The sequence below is a fragment of the Amblyraja radiata genome, chromosome 15 (assembly GCF_010909765.2).
Source record: "Amblyraja radiata isolate CabotCenter1 chromosome 15, sAmbRad1.1.pri, whole genome shotgun sequence".
Classification (NCBI taxonomy): domain Eukaryota; kingdom Metazoa; phylum Chordata; class Chondrichthyes; order Rajiformes; family Rajidae; genus Amblyraja; species Amblyraja radiata.
The window spans coordinates 27,278,108-27,299,033 of record NC_045970.1 but is presented as its reverse complement, the minus strand read 5'-3'; the positions used below and the strand labels follow the sequence as shown (position 1 = coordinate 27,299,033).

The following is a 20,926-nucleotide window of genomic DNA, read 5'->3' as shown; positions in this document are numbered from 1 at the left end:
TTTCGATATCTGCACTGCCAATATTTGCCAAGCACTTTAAATGGTGTTATCCCTTCAGTTCTCGCTTCTCTTTACCTTCATTTCGCTTCACTTTTGGAATTCTGAAGTTGGGTACATGTCTCTCACGCTTACCCTGATTTCCACAATTTTTTACAGTGCAAAAATTCAACATTTTGGCGGTTTTTAACAGGCAAGAAAGTACGCGTTTCGTGTATTAACAACATATACCGGAAGCTGCGATGTCCTCTAGATGGATTGAGCGGCTCCGTGCGTCAAGCCCTATGACCCAGTGACATTGCGTATAACCCTTCTATAGCAAATGTAAACTGATGACTTTGCCCCTCTCTTTTCAAATTTCACACTGGATTGCATTTGTAAAATAGGAGGATCACATTTAGAGTCAAATGTGCATTTGAACCCCAAGCCTGACTGTAGCATCATTGAAACACTTTTAAAGAAAAGGTGTTTTTTTCTCTCCATACTGACTGTCCTGCCTTTCTTGCTGTCCACTATCTGTATTTATTGCACATATTTGCAAGTACATCTGGCAGTTGCCTTTTATTTTGAATATGATTGTAGCATGAGTTTCCACTTATGGCTTTTTGCTTTCCAAGAGATTAATACATTTTGATGTTTGATCCAAGTTATTTTAAGTAAGTTATTTGCATTGGATGTTTCACAAGCAACTGGGGGAATGTAGTGGATCATGATTGTTAATCAGTAATTTAGAGGTCTGGATAATGATCCAAAGATCCAATTCAGATGAAAACACTGAGGCTGTAGAATTTAAATTGGAGTTTGCTTTTCAAAATAAAAGTGTCAGTTGTGATGGTGGGGCTACAGTAAAATCCTATTTGGATTGCTAGTATCCTTTTATGGAAGGAAATCTGCTACCTTTCTCATTTTGGCTGATGTGTCCTTGTACTCCAGCACTGGGATTGGTTTTGAAATGTCCACTGGGAGCAATGACAGGCAGACATTAAATGTAAGTATGGTCAATTCTGCCCATTTATTTCTAATAAATGTTAAAGAACTGACCAGTAAATGGAAAATAATAACGTAAATAGATATTATTTAACTTCATTGAAATGTAGCCTGAGAGGATGCCAACCTTTTTTTTGCTTTGATTGTAAATATTTTTCAATTGCATTTAATAATCATCATGTTTAATTGTTTAAATCGTTGTCTTTCCCTGAATACTTAAAGAACAATAAAATATTCTAACTTTACTTTGGTCAGTGTTGTGTACATTTACATAAAGTGCTTTCTATGTAAAAGCTCTTAATTGTAATTTGTCTCCTATTTTCTATCAATATGTAACTTTGAACTAGTTCCATACCACATTTGATAAACTGCAAAAACTTATTTGACTGGGTCATTTATTTCAATTAAAAAGCATGGGCTGCATTAAATAACACATGACCAGCATTTTCCAAAATCTTCATTCTTTTATGTTTATGTGCATTTGTTATGATGACATTAATGTAAAATAAACGCATTTTGCTTTTAAAGTAGTTTTCCGTACAATCTATCCATTGCTCCGCCTCTGTAGATTGGCAACTAAGAAGGCATATATGTAATTAACTTTAGCTGTTTTTCTCAATTTATTAACTTATGGTAATATTTACTACCCGGTTCTGAAGAAAAGGATAAAGGCATCAACATTTCATTAAAATTGTTTGCTTCAGTTGAAACATTAGCACATCAAGATTGTTCATTGTATCTGGTTGCAACAGTTTGCGTGGAGTTTATTCAAAAGGTATATTTCCAAATGTGTCATTTTCTGTAACAATGAAAGATCTACAGTATCGGTATGGACAGAAACAGTAAGTGCTAAATTAGGGCCTATCAAAGTTTAAAATCAATACAATAAATGGGAAAGCTCCCACTGACAGAAAGATTGGAAGTGAAATCATAGAGCATGGAAATCTTTCAGCCCAATTCATCCATGCCAACCACTGAGAACCTTCTATATTAACTGTGCACCTCACCTGAACTCCAATACATGTACAAGGATGGCTTGAAATAGTACCATAGACTTTGCCATATACAGCTATTGCATTGATGACCATTCCTTCATATTGTCAAAATTGAGTGTCTGGTGATTGAAATGTTCTATTTTTGCACTTGCTCCAATAATGAAGCTGTCCATAACATGCAACAAGATCTGTGTATCCACAAAGCGTGGACTGATAAGTGGCAAGTAACATTATCCCCACCAAAGTTCCAGACATTGACCATATCCAGTAAATTCTCTTGGATATCAATGCGATCATATTGCTAATTGTCCTACCATCAACATTCTGGAGGGGGGTGTCTTTGACCAGAAGTATGGATGGATCATCCGCATAGTTCAATGGGTTGAGGTGGAATACTCTGTAGAAGAGAACGACCCATGTATAACTTCAAATTTTAAAATAAAACTTTAAGCACAACAATCGCACCTCACTTATTCCTACACAAGACCTAAAACGAATACCACACACTTTTTTTAATTGCTTGTATCAGTTGGGAAATGTGAACATAAAACATGATTTCACATTTTCTTTCCTAACTGATAGACAGACAGTTTGAGTGGTTGTGAAGTTGGGGCTTGTGAAGGAGGTTTGTATGGGGAGACATTTCCTATTGACTTTCAAGAATTGCCTGAAGCACGCTTGCTCTCTGGTTCAGTTGTTAATTTTTATCCGGCTTTATAAACCTAGCTCACTGCTGTTAACTGTAAAAGTGTCTTGATATCTGAGGGACAAGGATCTATTTTCATGTGTAACCAACTGAACCATGTCAAAGCAGCTAAAATGCTCCAATTAAACTTGAAGCATGTGGCACTGGTGTGATGGTTCAAATATTGTGGAATGTTATCTTTCCGCTTCCATCCTGAGAGTAAACATTCACGCCCTTTGCCCTTCAACCTTTTCACACCCTTCCCACTCCACAACCAACTTCATTCATCTTCCCTAGGAATTCGCAAGTTACCACCCTAGTTGCCTCCCTTTATTCTTATTCGGCTCTTCCTCTATGATCTTAATTCTCTGATGCGATGCGTCGTGATAATTCAGTGATTTTTTTTGTGCATAAATTGCCCAATAACAAAATATAAAGTTGAAAATTAATGACTAAATAGTTATTTTAAGGGTAAACTAATTTGTCCATCTTGCATTGTGACTATAACAGCATACACTTATGCCAGACTTAAGGGAGGAAGAGTACTGGGTGGTTGGATTTAAAGGTAATTCACTAAAGGCCATTCACCCCATAATATCCATGCTATCTAAAAATGCACATCAGTGAATTCTACTCCTGGCTCTTGTTCCATAGCACCTCAGTTTATAAATCTTCTATTGTTTATTCGTATTTTTTAGACATAATGAGGTTATAGCTTCACCACTTCCAGGGCACCACAATTTGTTGAGTGAGTTTTATTTTCTGAACTTCTCTACTTTTCAACCGATCAACTTAAATCTTTGTTTTCTGATTACTGACCAACATATTAAAGGAAATGGGTTCATTTAATTAGTTAAATTGGAAATGTGTTATTTGAAACTGCCTCTTTTCATAATTATTAAACTATTATTGTTTTCACTGAGCAGCATCCAACATGGTACTTTGACTTGAATCACAGGAGTCTTACTTGTTCAGAGAACCATGTCCGAAAGACTCACTAAAATTGTCTGTTTAAATCTAGAGGGAGAGATAATGGATTCAGAAAAAGAATCTTACAATTTGGGATGAGGCAGCTAAAAACACAGCTATCCTTGATTGAGCCGTGATATCTAGATTCCCTCTACAATGACATTTTATACTCTATTGCTGCTGTTAACTACATGGACAGTAATGAATACTTGGACTAGGCTGATATTGTGAGAAATATTTGAGTGCTAAATTAGTGTTGCCTAAATTCTGCATGAATGGGCACAATTTTCAAAGTGTTTTCTTGCAACATTTGTATTTGTATTGAAGAGGTTAAAAAGTACAGGCTGGGAATCTTGTCTCATTTGAAACAGTCTTTAGCTGGGCAAAATACTCAAGTTATTTGAATCTCCTCACGTGAGAGAGAACTTCAAATTTTACTAGTCTCTGTGGGATATCCTCCATTTACTTCCTGAGTTTGTTTTCCTGAAATAGTTGATTGTGGCTAATTAAGTTGTTTTAACAAAATAGGATATTTCTCCTATACAAAAAGGTTTTAAAAATGAAATATTAAATTATTGTTTACAATATAATTGACATTGCAAAGATGTTTGTTCAGGTTAAATGTGAAACAAATATCACTGATTTCTTCTGTAATATATTTAGGTTTTGGAAAATAGAATGCAGTTGTACAACAGGAAAAATCCTTTTGATCTGCATGATAATTAATCCAGCAGAAAAGCAGTGTAGCTGATATAAATGTTGATGGTATTTTTACAATTTATTTTATGGCGTATTTGAATCCTGCTTAAAGTTAAGTATCCCTCATTGACTCAAACTTTGACGACTATTTAAGTAAATGTGTTGTCAGTGTGCTAATTATTCCTACTTAAAAAAAACTGCAGAATTTATATTTGTATGAATCTAGACAACATGACCATATTGTCTGGAATTTGAGCATTAGCCATGTAAGGTAGCAAATAATATTTTAAATTATTTAATGAGTCATTTTATAATATGATATTGTGTTCTTTAATTGGATATCAATAGTTTTTTCTATAGTTTTTTCTATAGTTTTTTGAATATTTCACTCATTTTTAATATTGTTGATTCAGTAATTGTAAGCAGTTTGTAGATTTTAGTGTGGAATTGCTCTTTGGTAATCTAGATAATTATGGTGGACTGTACTTTATAAAGTATTGACCTCAATTTTATGATATGCATTGATCAGATCAGCTTCCCTAATTGATGGCAGCAAATATTCGTGGAATTTTCCACATTTTGATTTTTTAAAATTTATTTTGATAAGAAACAAACGATACAGCACAGCTGGTAAACCTGCTGTCTCATTGAGCCAGAGACCCAGATTCGATCCCGATGTCAGGTGCTGCGTGTGAGGAGTTTGCATGTGCTTGTAGCTTAATTGTTGAGTATAAGAGCAAAGAGGGCCTTCTGCAGTTGTACAGGGCCCTAGTGAGACCACACCTGGAGTATTGTGTGCAATTTTGGTCTCCAAATTTGAGGAAGGACATTCTTGCTATTGAAGGAGTGCAGCGTAGGTTCATAAGGTTAATTCCCGGGATGGCGGGACGGTCATATGTTGATAGAATGGAGTGACTGGGTTTGTATACTCTGGAATTTAGAAGGATGAGAGGGTATCTTATTGAAACATATAAGTTTATTAAGGGTTTGGACATGCTAGAGGCAGGAAACGTGTTCATGATGTTGGGGGAGTCCAGAACCAGGGGCTACAGTTTCAGAATAAGGTGTAAGCCATTTAGAACAGAGTCAAGGAAACACTTTTTCTCACAGAGTTGTGAGTGTGTGGAATTATCTGCCTCGGAGGGTGGTGGAGACCGGTTCTCTGGATGCTTTCAAGAGAGTTAGACAGTTAGAGAGTTAGACAGCTCTTAAAGATAGCGGAGTCAAGGGATATGAGGAGAAGGCAGGAACGGGGTACTGATTGTGGATGATCAGCCATGATCACATTGAATGGCGGTGCTGGCTCAAAGGGCGGAATGGCCTACTCCTGCGTCTGTCGTCTGTGTCGCACCTTGTGTGTGGGCAGTGGATGTGAAAATGGGATAACGTAGAATAATGAGAATGGGTGATCAATGGTGGGCTGAAGGGCCAATTTCTATGCTGTATCTCTAAACTAAATAAGTCTTTATTAATGTTTGCTGATGTTTAAAGTAGTTTTTACTGAATCAAATAGCTGTGGATTCAAGAACACTTACATTTAGAAGTCTAGATTTCCAGTCCAGTACTGTGCTGAGAGAGTACTGCAGTTTCAAAAATACAATTTTACAGGTCAAACTTTGTGTTAAAGTCCCCCTGGTATTACTTTGAAGTATAGTGGGCAAGTTATCCCAGGGCTCTAAACCAGTTCTTCAGTCAACAACCCTAAAATCAGATTGATCATTATCACTAAACTGTTGATGGAAATTTGCTGTGCACATAAACTGTGCAAAATGTATCAGTGATGATGATGCTGCAGAAGTTACAGGAAACTCTTTTGGAACATTGAGATTAGGAAAGGTGCTAAAACAATGAAAATCTTGCTGCATATTTGCACCAATTAATAGCCCACTAATAAAGAAGAAATATAGAATTTTTGTCTTTTCCTGGATTTGCAATATTTTGAAAGTTTATTCATTGAGATTTTCAATATAATGTATAAATGTACATTTGGACTATCAATAAGGGTGCTATTTTATTTTACAATGCAATACCTTTCTTTGCAATTCAACTAATTGACGCATGCTAAATCATTTGGAAAAAGTGCTTGTATTTCCATGGTTCTTACAGATGTCCTAAATTGCTACAAAGCAATTGAATTATGAAACTTTAGTTTGTAGAGAGATACTAGACTAAGTGGGACCCGTTGGGTCCTAGCATCACACAGGAGGGCTAGTCATCCAACGCAATATTCCACCTCTCCACCAATTATAATATTGGTGGCCAGTTGGGGGGGGGGCTTTCTGGAGCGCTAGTATGGGTGTTGTGGGCTGAAGGGACTGGTTTCCAGAGGGCTAGTATGCAAATTGTGCGCCAGATGGATTCTTGGGCTGGCGTCTCAGTCAATTAAGCCTGTTGTGCTGGCAACTCACTCACGGCTGGTGGGCTGGTAGTTGACTCATGGCTAATCCTTGAAATTCTATTTCAAGCAGGGTATAAGGCCACCAAATTCAAGTGCAGTTTCTTACCACTTCTAGCAGGGTGGAAGGCCACCAAATTCAAGTGCAGTTTCATACCATTTGAAGTAGGGTGCAAAGCCACTAAAGACAGCGAGTCGTGACCTCTCCCTCCTTCATCTTGCAGAGACTGAGCCACACCCACATTTCTGGGTTTTATAACCCCTCCCCCCCCCCCCCCCCCCCCCCACCGGAAAAGGTGTGGCTTTCATGGAGTGATTGACAGGAGAGAGATTCTCAACATTTAAAAAAAAACTAATAACACTTTTATTTTTCATTGATGGGAAGAATTCTCTGCACCTGCTCAGCGGAGGGGGACTGAGTAAGATGGCCAAAAATCACAGCCATAAGTGGTAGCGTTTTATCTAAAATCAATATACAGTGCAAACAGGAAGTAAGTGCATTTGCAGTAGTGCCTTTTAACTTCAAGCCAAAGCTCCCAATCCACCATTTGCAGTAAGTAGTGCCTTTCAACTTCATGCCACCATTTGCAGTAAGTGGTGTCTTTCAACTTAAAGCCACACCCAAGCCATCATTTGCAGTAAGTAGTGCCTTTCAACTTCAAGCCAAAGCAACCAAGCCGCCATTTGCAGTAATAGTGCCTTTCAACTTCAAGCCAAAGCTCCCAAGCCACCATTTGCAGTAAGTAGTGCCTTTCAACTTCAATTCAAAGCTCCCAATCCACCATTTACAGTAAGTAGTGCCTTTCAACTTCATGCCACCATTTGCAGTAAGTAGTGTCTTTCAACTTCAAGCCAAAGCTCCCAAGCCACCATTTGCAGTAAGTAGTGCCTTTCAACTTCAAGCCAAAGCTCCCAATCCACCATTTGCAGTAAGTAGTGCCTTTCAACTTCATGCCACCAATTGCAGTAAGTAGTGCCTTTCAATTTCAAGGCACACCCAAGCCAAGCAGGGGAGGGGGGGGGCGCTTTCTGGAGTGCTAGTATGAACCATTTTAGAACCAATAGACATTTTTTTGCAAGATTTAGAACCAATAGACACTTTTTGCAAGCTTTAGAACCAATAGACATTTTTTGCAAGCTTTAGAAGCAATAGACATTTTTTTTGCAAGCTTTAGAAGCAATAGACATTTTTTTTGCAAGCTTTAGAAGCAACAAAGGCACTTTTTGCCAGCTTTAGAAGCAATAGAGACACTTTTTGCAAGCTTTAGAAGCAATAGAGACACTTTTTGCCAGCTTTAGAACCAATAGACATATTTTTGCCAGCTTTAGAACCAATAGACATATTTTTGCCAGCTTTAGAACCAATAGACATATTTTTTGTTTTTGTTTAGTTTTTTTGTTTTTGTTTATTTTATTAGAAGTTAATACAATACAAAACAATACAGTGGGACCTAATTTTAGGTGCCAACTATGTCATACCGTAATCCATTCTATGTACAACCTCTAGTTTTATGTTATGAGTAAGCAAGACAAGAAAAAGAAAACAATAGAAAGGGGAAAGAGTGGAAAAATAGATGGTAGAGTGTGGTGTGGATATAAAAAAAAAAATAAAAAAGAAAAGGTGGAAAGTAGAAATAGAAGAAAAGGCCCCTTAAAAGAGAATTTTTCAAATCTATATTCGGAGATGTAGATCTATCCACGTCATGAACTGAAATCAGCAATCCTTATGGTACTGCTGCATCACATGATTCCAAAAAGTCGATGAAAGGAGACCAATTCTTAAGGAGTTGGTCATATTTATCTATTAGTCGGAGTCTCATTTCTTCAAGGCGTGCTATGTCCATCATATTCCTAATCCACATTTTAACAGTTGGTATGGTTGTATTTTTCCAAAATTTAAGTATCAATTTCTTTCCAATTATTAACCCATAATTAAAAAAAACATTTTGGTCTTTATTTAAATTGGTATCTTCTCCTATTATTCCAAATATAATCCATTCCATTTTGGGTTCTATTCTTGACTTGAAGAGCTTTGTAAATATATCAAATATATCACTCCAAAATGTATTCAACTTTGTACATCCTACAAATGAATGTGTTAAATTAGCGTTTTGAAACAAACATTTATCGCATCTGGGAGAGACGTTTGGATAAAATTTATTCAACCTCGTTTTTGAATAATATAGTCTATGTAATAATTTGAATTGAATTAAATTATCTTGTATTAATAGAACAGTTATGTGTATTCATCAAATACTTTTCCCATCTATCCTTCGAGATCTTTATCATTAGCTCATGTTCCCAATCTTCCCTTAGTGCTTCTGTTGAGGGTGATTCTCTATATAATATATTATTATAAAAGTATGATATTAATTTTTGTGAATCAGCCTTAATATTCATTGCTTCTTCTAAAGGGTCTAAAAATATAGTTTGAAATCTATGTATATATTTCTTCATAAAGTCACATACCTGTATATATTTAAAATATTGATTATCCTTCAATTTAAATTTAAATTTAAATTGTTGAAATGATAACAGTTTGCCCAATTCATACATATCCCCTACTTTCCTAATCCCCAGTCTATCCCATTGTTGATATGTGTTGTCGATGAGAGAAGGTTTGAATGCGGGGTTGTTCAATAGTGGGGTTAGTACTGATAAATTATTTAATTTCAAGGATACTTTTATTTGTTTCCAAATTCTTATTATATTGTGAATAATTGGCTTCTTCTTATATATTATACTATTCAATTTTATCGGTGAGAGCAGGATCGTTCCTATATCGTGTGGATAGCACTCCTCTTTCTCCATTCTTATCCACTCCAACTGCTGAGTGGAACTATCCAGCCAGTACATTATGTTCTTAATATGCACTGCCCAGTAGTAATACATAAAGTTAGGTAATGATAAACCCCCAACTTCTTTAGATTTGCACAATGCTTTCGTTGAATTCTATGTGTTCTGTAATCCCATATAAAATTAGTGATAGTGGAATCTAGTTTTTTGAAAAAATATTTTGGAATATATATTGGGATCGCTTGAAACAAATATATTAATTGTGGTAAGAAAGTCATTTTTATAGCGTTAATTCTACCTATCAATGAGAGCGGAAGTGTTTTCCAAAATTTAATCATATCATTCAGTTTATTTAATAGTGGTATAAAATTGGCACTAAATAATGATTTGTGTCTTCTCGTAATTTGAATACCCAGATACTTGAATTTTTCTGTTGCAATTTTGAAGGGGAATTTTAGTAAGTGTCTCGAATCCTGTGGTTTTAAAGACATAATTTCGTTTTTATTCCAATTTATTCTATATCCTGAAAAAGAGCCGAATTCCTCAATTAGTGTTAATAAGGTGGGTATACTCGTTTGTGTATTAGTAATATATAAAAGAATATCATCAGCATATAGTGAAATTTTATTCTTTAAATCCTTAGTGTTATATCCGTGAATATTCGGGTGATTTCTAATCCTTTCGGCCAACGGTTCTATCATAAGGGCAAATAGCAATGGTGATAAGGCACACCCTTGCCTATTACCCCTTGATAAGTAAAAATAGACATTTTTTTTTGCAAGCTTTAGAAGCAATAGACATTTTTTTGCAAGCTTTAGAAGCAATAAAGGCACTTTTTGCAAGCATTAGAAGCAATCGAGACACTTTTTGCAAGCTTTAGAAGCAATAGAGACACTTTTTGCCAGCTTTAGAACCAATAGACATATTTTTGCCAGCTTTAGAACCAATAGACATATTTTTGCCAGCTTTAGAACCAATAGACATATTTTTGCCAGCTTTAGGACCAATAGACATATTTTTGCCAGCTTTAGGACCAATAGAGACATTTTTTTGCCAGCTTTAGAACCAATAGACATTTTTTTGCAAGCTTTACAACCAATAGACATTTTTTTGCCAGCTTTAGAACCAATAGACATTTTTTGAAAGCTTTGGAACCAATAGACATTTTTTTTGCAAGCTTTAGAACCAATAGACACATTCTGCAAGCATTTTAGAACCACTAAGGGCACTTACATTTGAGCAGACATGTGTTCAGTGTTATTCACAGCTCAGAGAAACGTGACCCTCTGCCTTCCTCCAGCTTGCAGACACTGATTGAGGCACACCACTTCCTGGTTTTATAGTCCCTCCCCCCTGCCGCCAGCGGGAGCAGCAGAGAGAATGGGGAATTTTGTAAAAACATTAATATCTGTCATTTTTAATCGACGGGAAAAACCCTCGGCACACATGCGGCGGAGGGGGGCTCTGAGCAAGGTGGCCAAAAATGACAGCCGTAGGTGGCGGCGTTCTCTCGGAAATCGCAGCACAGATGGCCAAAACCGGTCAAGAACAGACTTTTAGTAATATAGATAGATGACAGCGCTTTCCTCACAACATGTTTTGATGGTGTTTGTTGACAGATGAATGTTGGCCAGAATATCAGAAGAACTTCCTGCTTTTCAAAGAAAGTTGTCTTTTGGAATATTATTGGCTAGACCCTGAAGTGGCATACTTAACTGAATTATGTGGGAATACTATTAGAAAACCAGGCTTGTGTCTGTGCTTTTCCATTGTAATAAAAGGACGCTCCAAGTGTGGTTAAATCTGTAATTTCAAATTTAAAGTGAAATATGCTATTTTCAGTTAGTTTCCCCCCCAGCTCCTATTGAACAAATTAGCAATGCTTTCTCAATGGAAAAAAAGCTGGTAAATGAAAAACAAAAAAACTGCAGATCCTGGAAATTTGAGCGCAGTAGAAGTAGAACAGAATCTTCCTTGTCGATGGGTTTAATAGCCATGTTAGGATTGCTGCTGAGTGAACGGAGGGCTGTGTGTTCAAATGGGATGAGATTGGAGTGGGTAAGGGGAATGGAGGTCAAAAATGTTGATGATAGTTGGAAATAAAAAGGTCCAAAAAACATAGAGGGGTGGCAGGGACGGTCCAGCAGGAAGAGAAATGTTGGGGACTAACATTGCAGGTCAGATGATTGCTTTGCGGAGCATCTGCATTTAGTTCAGAGGAACAACCTGAGCTTTGATTGCCAGCCCCTTTAATTCTCCATCTCACTTCCACCCTGACCTCTCTCTGTGGCCAATTGCACTGTTACAATGATATCCAACTGGAGCTTGAGAAACATTTTCCACCCGGGCACGTTGCAGCCTTCCAGACTTTATTGAATTCTCCTTTTTTATGGAACTTGCTATTTCTGTCTCAGACCAAACTGGCCATTTCTGCATGTCGCCCATTTGATTTGTGGCTGTTCCTTGTCCATTTTTATAGCCTGACTTGCTGAGCATGTCCCACATCCCTGGCTATTAATAATGCACGAAATGGACAAATAAGCAAAATCTGCTTTTAATTTTATATATTAACTCTCTTTGTGTCACTCCATTAGAGTTAATGCCTTTATCCTTTACACTCTTCCTCCATCTTCTCTGCATCCTGGGAGTCAACATCTCCGATGACCTCTCTTGGACCCACAATACCTCAACTCTGATCAAGAAGGCTCACCAGCGTCTCTTCTTCCTGAGGAGACTGAAGAAGGTCCATCTGTCTCCTCAGATCCTGGTGAACTTCTACCGCTGCACCATCGAGAGCATCCTTACCAACTGCATCACAGTATGGTATGGCAACTGCTCTGTCTCCGACCGGAAGGCATTGCAGAGGGTGGTGAAAATTGCCCAACGCATCACCGGTTCCTCGCTCCCCTCCATTGAGTCTGTCCAAAGCAAGCGTTATCTGCGGAGGGCGCTCAGCATCGCCAAGGACTGCTCTCACCCCAACCATGGACTGTTTACCCTCCTACCCTCCGGGAGGCGCTACAGGTCTCTCCGTTGCCGAACCAGCAGGTCCAGGAACAGCTTCTTCCCGGCGGCTGTCACTCTACTCAACAACGTACCTCGGTGACTGCCAATCACCCCCCCACCCCCCGGACACTTATTATCACTTATTATTATTTATTTAAATCATTTGCTATGTCGCTCTTCCAGGGAGATGCTAAATGCATTTCGTTGTCTCTGTATTGTACACTGACAATGACAATTAAAATTGAATCTGAATCTGAATCTGAATCTAAAACTAACATTTGTTTTCCACCCGTTCTGTTGAATAGTCTTGAACCTGAAATGTTGGGAAGTAAAAATATTTTCTGTTTTTATGGGTGTGTTGCAGTCAGATTCAAATCTTACTTTTAGATATTATAGATTTCATACTATCATGATGTATGAAGGAGTGCACAATAATCAATGAGCTGATAAAGGTCCTCGTCATGATGGCTCTGATCAGAGGTTCTGAAGGGAACTGTGAACTTCCATTTGCTCCCAGTTAATCAAATTGCAATTGAAGACCATTTATCTTTCTAATAATTGTCATCCTTAAAGCAATTATAATTTTTAAACTACTCTGAATCTCAGTGAGATTTTAAAAGCTCTAATCTATAACGTTTGACAGTAGGAAAGGCAACATTTAAAAGGACACCAAGTGCTGGAGTAACTCAGCAGGTCAGGCAGGTTCTCAAGAACATAGGGAAGTGACGTTTTGGTGAAATGTCACCTATCCATGTTCTCCAGAGATACTACCTGACCCGCTGAGATTAGTTTTGTTTATTATTGTCATGTGTGTGCTATCCAGTCAGTGAAAAGAGTATAACTGATTACAATCAAGCTGTCTGCAGTCTACAGATACAGGATTAAGTTCTTTCATTTAAGAGGCTTTCGTTTCTGTGGTACCTTAATTCATGTCAGAAAATCCCAAGACTTCATGCGGTCAATAAAGTCCTAGTCATACAGCATGGAAACGGGGCTTTCAGCTCAACTCGTCCTTGCCAACCAAGATACCCCATTTAAGCTAATCACATCTCCTGTATTGGGTTCCGACCCCTTTAAACCGTATCAATTTACATGTCTAAGTAAATGTTGTAATACCTGCCTCAACTACCTCCTCTGGCAGCTCGTTCCATATACCGATCGCCATCTGATCGGATAAAAACCCTCTCGGGTTCCCATTAAATCTATTCCCCTCTCGTCTTAAGCCTGTGTTTCCCCGGTTCTCAATTCTCCTATCCTGGGTAAATGACTGTGCATTCACCCAATCTATTCTCTGATTTTATACTCTTAAGATCACCCCTCAATCTCCTGCTCTCCAAGGAATAACCTGCCCAACCTTTCCCAATAGCTCAGGCCCTCGAGCCCAGGCAACATCCAGCTTCATGACATCCATCCTATAGCAAGGTGACCAAATTTGAACCCGATAATCCAAATGCTACATCACCAATGTTTATACAACTGTAATATAAATGTTGTACATATGAAGTGTAATCAGTAATGTGATATAAAACGTAGCGACCAATTTACTTCCACAATAAGTGTTTTTGATGATTGGATGATCTGCATTATTGTTTTGGTTGAGAATGAAATAATAAATTTAAAGCTTGAAAAACGTAGGTTCTCTCTCAAAGGTTCTACCAAGACATTCCTACATACATGGAACCCTTTCTTGGAACTTGTTAACTCTCTCAACTTGTCCCCGGACTCGAAAGAGGACTGAGTGCTCTCCACCATTGTTCTGCTCTACTGCAGCTGCTCTCCCCTTACCCCCCCCCCCTCCTCCCCACACTTATTTATTTAATTACTTACTTATTTACTGTTATTAGTGACCCCTTTTTTTTTTTAAGTACGTTTTGTTTTGTTTATCTTACCATATTTGTGTGGATGTGTACGTATGTGAGTGTTGTTTGTCCCCGTTTGGTTCCGACCTGATTCGGGTGGGTTGAAGGTGGGTAAGGGTAAGGGCTTTGAGGGTCGCTTACATACTGTTGCACAATTATGCCTTGACTGTCACTGTCTGTTATCATTGTATGTATGCAAATTGCTGTGAAATTCAAATAAAAAGATTTAAATCAGAGAATGAAATAATGGCCAGTGTACCAGAGATAACTGGCTGTCTTTTCAGTAAAATTTCAAAAATATGCACTAACGATGCAGAAATCCTGACAGTTCGGCATCTGACTCGTGATTGATATTTCCTTTGCACCCCTGGAACCTAATGAAGCACTGCTCCCTATTCACCCTTTAATCTTACTGGGACCTGGATTCTCGCACACATTTAAAACATTCCAGGGAAGTATTTGTGATTCGTAACATCTTAAACAAAGAAAAACTAATTATACGTGCATTGGGATATCAAGAGGAATAATATGCAATAGTCTAGCAAACCTGATTCTGGTACTGACAAAGTCTTGAGATGCCATTTTACTGTAATCTTTTTTTTCAGGCCCACTTGAGTAAGGCAGTCACAACTTGCTAAAGTTAGCAGCCTAGATTTTACAATCAGATGTTTGGAGTGAAGCTTTGAACTACCACATTCTGGCTTTAGGTAGTTCTTCTAACATCATTGCAATAAATAACCAAGAAAAATAAAGGAACTGTTGCAAAATAATCATTAGGGGCCAATACAGATGAAAAGCATTGCACAACAAACTTTAAATGAAACCAACAGCATTTACTTGTGTTTAAATTTTTTTGCAGGAAGGCACACTTTGTGAAAATGCTGTTGCTGGAAATTGTCTTTAGAAAATCAGTTTTAACATGCTTTCAACTTTCTAACTTTTTAATTTGCTCTTGATAATGTGTGTAAATTAACTTCCTATCAAAAATGATTAGCATGTTAATACATTTTTAATTACATTGGACAGATAATATTTGTTAATGATCAACTTCTGATCGTTTTACCATTTTGTTTCATCTGTTTTTTTCTGTTTAGAGTTTACAAGCACATATGAATAAATTTCCAGGACAGTATGACCAAATTGTAGCATTCAAACCAACTGGATGGACATACTCGAGCCAGCATGGTCCAGTTCTTAACATCAAGCCTCGTGTCCAAGGAAGGATTGCTATATATGGTTGGTACATTAGTAGTAAGCCATGTGGAAGTATTCTGTGTTATTTAAGAATTTTGAGTTTAGTAAAAGTGCAGGAGTATAGTTTTCTGTTCAGTTACAATCTACTTTTGCAATAAGCAACGTGCCAAAATATGGAAAATTAGACCCTATTTATGTTTGAATTAAGTAATGGTATAAACAGTTTCAATTTTGTCTGAAGAAGGGTTTCGGCCCGAAACGTCGCCTATTTCCTTCGCTCCATAGATGCTGCTGCACCCGCTGAGTTTCCCCAGCAATTTTGTGTACCTTCAATTTTGTTAAATTCTTGTAATTTGTTGCTCAATCTCTCTTTCTAAAAATAAGCATTACTTAATCTATGTTACAATTTCTGTGAGAAAATAAGCCAGGGTAGAGTTAAGAAACCACAATTAAACCATGGTTTACACAATTAATATGTATTGAGTGGTGTGGGGTTATCTACTATTAGTCTCTTATTAATTTGCCTTTTCCTTTTTGAAATTCCAATTTCTTGTAGGTGTACCTTATAGTGAACACAGCAGCTACCTTGAGATGAAGAGATTTGTACAATGGGTCAAACCAGATAAAATTATTCCTACAGTTAATAATGGTAGTTGGCAAGAAAGAAATGTGATGGAGAAAATATTTAATGAATGGATGATTGAATCCGTGCAAAAGAATACTGCGTGATAATTAAAAATGTGTTAATGATTTTATAAATGGCTATTTTTGAATTAAGCAAAATCTTTTCGAAAGATGTTTTGCGATTATTGAATGTACATTGAAATGTAAGAATGTAAATGTAAAGTAATTATACCATAATATTTAAAACTACACAGATTATTTGGATAAAATATTGACTGCATTGGATTGCCTTATGATCTGCTGCGAGTGAGTATGAATATCACCATGTAGGAAGATTTTAGGGTTGTTATTTTGTGAGTAGTTGTACTGTACTTGCACATGAATTATGAAAACAGACTAGATTTGGTTCAAGGTGCAATACATTTATGCAGGTGCAATACAGGTGCAAGTTCATTTATTTTAATATGATTTGATGAATAAAGACATGTGACCTTGAACTTGGTTTTTAGTTTGACTATTTCAATTACACAGGAATAGGAACCATGAAAAATAGCTATTAGCTTTTTTTTCAGCAAAGGCAAAACCTCCACATGAAGCTGAGATATTTACCACACTGGACCATTATCCTGCAGTTATAGTGTGTCTCATGCTGGTACATTTTGTTTTGCCTACAGATATTGTCTGTGGGGAAGTCTGGTATTTCAAACTGATATTAAGGATAATCCCATGAGATTTTGTAAGTACATCAAGAGGAACCAAAGAGTATGGGATGTAAAAGTAGACACAAAATGACAGAGTAACTCAGCGGGTCAGGCAGCATCTCTGGAGAAAAGAAATAGGTGATGTTTTGGGTTGGAGCCCTTCTTCAGACACCATCTGTCTGAAGGGTTCTAACCTGAAATGTCACCTATTCCTTTTCTCCAGAGATGCTGCCTGTCCCGCTGAGTTACTCCAGCATTTTGTCTTTATCTTTTGTATAAACCGGCATCGGGAGTTCCTTCCTACAGAGTAAGAGAACCCTCTGGAATGAAAGTGGGTAGCTCTGGAGCCACAGGAGATGGGCAAGGTCCTTAATGAGTATCTCTGCTCTGCTTTTATTGTGGAGAAAGACCTGCGGACTGGGGAACTTGAGGCAGTCAATTGATGCGTCTTAAGGGCAATCAGTATTACGGTCGAGTGGGTGCTGACGATCCTGATGTGTATTAAGCTGGACAAATCTCCTGGGCCTGATCAGATGTATCCGAAGATGCTGTGGAAAGCTATAGAGGAAATTATTGGCTGAGATTTGAGTCTTCATTAAATATGGGTGAGGTGCTGAAGACTGAAGGGTGGCAAATGTTGTGCCTTTATTTAAGAAGGGCTGCAGAGAAAAGCTTGGGCACGACAGGCCAGTGAGCAACATCTGTAGTCAGAAAGTTACTAGAGAGTATTCTGAGGGATAAGATATGCATGCATTTAGATGGACAATGGCTGATAAGGCATAGTCGGCACAATTTAGTACATGGGAGATCGTGTCTCATGAATCAGTTTTTTTTTGAAGATGTGACGAAAAAGGTGGTTGAGGGCGGAGTTGTGGACATATGGATTTCAGTTAGACATTTGACATGGTTCTGCATAGTAGGCAACTTCTGGAAGGCTAAATCGAATGGGATCCAAAGGGTGGGGGGGGGGGAGAGAGCTGACTGGATAGAAAATTGTCCATGGATGTATGGTGAGGATGATGGTGGAAGGTTGCTTTTCAGACCAGAGGCCTATGCCTCAGGGTTTGGTGCTGGGGGCCCCAATGCTGTTTGTCATCTATATCAAAGATTTGGATGAGAATGTACAAGGCATGATTAGCAAGTTTGCAGATGTCACAAAAGTCCTTTTGGAACTTTGGCCTTCATCAGTCAGAGCATTAAGTATAGACTTTGAGAAGTCGTGTTTCAATTGTATAAGATATTCGTGAAGCCACATTTAGTTTATTGTGTTCAGTTTTGGTCACCCTGTTATAGGAAAGATGTTAAGATGGAAAAGATTTGCGAGGATGTTGCCGGGACTCGAGGGATTTGCGAGGATGTTGCCGGGACTCGAGGGCCTGAACTATAGGGAGAGGTTGAGTAGGCTAGGAGTTTATTCCTTGGAATGTACGTGGATAGGTTTAGAGAGATATAGGCCAAGCACGGCAGGTGGCAATAGTGTAGATTGGGCATGTTGGTTGGCGTGGGCGAGTTGGGATGAAGGGTCTGTTTCCACACTCTATGACTATCATCTCTATGGCTTATTTTTCATTCCAGTAGCTGCACCTTATACCAAAGTAGTACCTAAACTGAGAAGATTTTGTTTATAAAGGATCTTAGAGGAATATTAGTATGGGTGAAGGATGAAAAGTATGGTAAAACCCATGACAGGAATTAACAACACACATAAGAGCTGGACCTCTACAGGCAGGCAAAGTACAAGCTGAGAAGAAGAATCAGAGCTGCCAAGGAAAGGTACTGAAAAGTTGAGGAGCAAGTTCTCAGCTAGTGACTCTTCAATTTGGAAGGGCTTGCAAGAAATCACCAGCTGCAAGAGGAAAGCCCCCCACAAGAGGAAAGCCCCCCCCCCTCTCTTTGGACAAACGTAAGCTGACCAACAACCTGAATGAGTTCTACTGCAGGATTGACAAGCAGAAACGTAACCCTGGTTACCACCACCCCCTTCCCCAATCAACACAGCCAGACCCCAGTCTGCAAAGACTGGACCCTAACCTATGCGAGGATTTTTGTTGATTTTAGCTCTGCATTCAACACCATTGTGCCAGAGCTACTACACTCCAAACTTTCCGAGTTGACTGCAGCATGTGAGGCTGGGAAAGCACATCTCGGACCTGCAAACCCTCAGCATAGGAGCACCACAAGGCTGTGTACTCTCCCCTCTCCTCTACTCTCTCTACATCAATGACTGCACCTCCACTGACTCCTCTGTCAAGCTTCTCAAATTTGCGGACGACACAACCCTGATTGGACTGATCTAGGATGGGTAGGAATCTGCCTACAGACAGGAAGTGACACAAAATGATAGAGTAACTCCTGGTGGTGTCCTGGTGCAATTGCAACGACCTGGAGCTCAATGCTCTTAAGACAGTGGAATTGATTGTAGACTTTAGGAGAGCATCCCCTACCCTCACCCCACTCGCCATCAACAATACCACAGTCACATCTGTGGAGTCTTAAGTTCCTGGGAACCATAATCTCCAAGGACCTTAAATGGGGGGCGGGGGGGGGGGGGCGACCATCAACCACAGTCAAAGGCACAACAGAGGATGTACTTCCTGCGGCAGCTGAGGAAGCACAATCTGCCACAGGCAATGAAGGTTCAATTCTATACGGCCATCGTAGAGTCTGTCCTAGCCTTCTCCATCATGGTCTGGTTTGGCTCAGCCACCAAGCACGACAGCCGGAGGCTGCAGCGGATCATCCGATCAGCTGAGAAGATTATTGGCTGCATCCTTCCCTCCATTGATGAACTGTACACTGCAAGGGCCAGGAAGCGGGCGGGTAAGATAATCTCTCACCCCTCTCACCCTGGCCACAAACTCTTTGAACCACTTCCCTCTGGAAGGCGACTCCGGACTGTCAAAGCTGCCACAGCCAAACATAAAAACAGCTTTTTTCCCACGAGTAGTAACTACTCAATAACCAAAAATCTGTAGCCTCCTTTTGCACTGATATTTTATTTAATTCACATGTTTAACCAATGTTTTATTATTGATGTTTAATGTTTTATGTGTCATTCTTAACTGTCACTGTATGTCATGTCACTTGCGGGCAGAGCACCAAGGCAAATTCCTTGTATGTGAATGCTTGGCCCATAAACGTATTCATTCATAAACGTATTCATTCATTCACATAAGAACTTTGAAATCTAGATGTTGTCAAATGAAATTAAATTGAAAAACATGAACTGGGGAATGCAGTGCTGAACACAAGTTAATGTATTTTGGACGTTGATTATATAGGTTGGATGAATGAACATTTAGAATAGTCCAAGCATTTTGAAAGCAGTTGACCTGATGTAGAGGAAGCATTATACACTGATACAGGAGGAAAAGCCAGCAGTCTTGGTGATCATTTGTGATCAGAAACTCGTCACTGTCAAGCTTGGGGATAGACTAGTTCAGTCTTTTGACAAGATTATGAATGACCCTTAATATTGCAGCAGGCCACCAACATGTTGTATGTATAGATTTTTTGTGCCATCTGCGCTCCACAAATAGACAAAATAGTCACCTAAGAACCAAAATGATAGATTCAGTGGCTCAAACTGTAAAGTAAAATATACAGCCTATCAGTAATTGATAAACTGCCAAGGATCGTGCTATATTCTGAGATTATTATGAATGGTGGCAGTAAGAAGCACACTAAAGTGATAAACAACCCTAAAAAACACACACAAGATGTGCACTTTATGATATATTCCGATTACATAGCATTCTTGTCCTGTGGTCAAATAATGGTTATAAATCCATGAGCATTGTCCTGGAGAAATTGTTGGAGACTGATTTTTGAGCGCTCCACCGTGGGGAGCCTACGGGACTTTAACATTGCTGAGCCTGCGATCCCTTTGCCAAGGATAGACCTCGGAGCTCCAACTGTGGGTGCTTGCGGACTTTAACATTGTGTAGCTCGCGGTCTCTGGTCAGAGAACAACTTTGGGAACTCCAAGCTGTGGGAGCTTCGACCGCCGTGACTGCGGG

General features: G+C 38.7%; 1 protein-coding gene across 1 annotated transcript in view; it reads left to right on the top strand.

The window, feature by feature from the left end:
• Positions 1 to 16,703, top strand: part of dclre1a (DNA cross-link repair 1A) — a 52,851-nt gene extending 36,148 nt beyond the window's left edge. Inside the window, exons 8-9 of the mRNA XM_033033914.1 lie at positions 15,483 to 15,624; positions 16,139 to 16,703. Of these exons, the coding sequence (XP_032889805.1) occupies positions 15,483 to 15,624; positions 16,139 to 16,311 (315 nt within the window). The 3' untranslated portion in view covers positions 16,312 to 16,703. The remainder of the gene's footprint in view (positions 1 to 15,482; positions 15,625 to 16,138) is intronic.
• Positions 16,704 to 20,926: the final 4,223 nt, after the last annotated feature.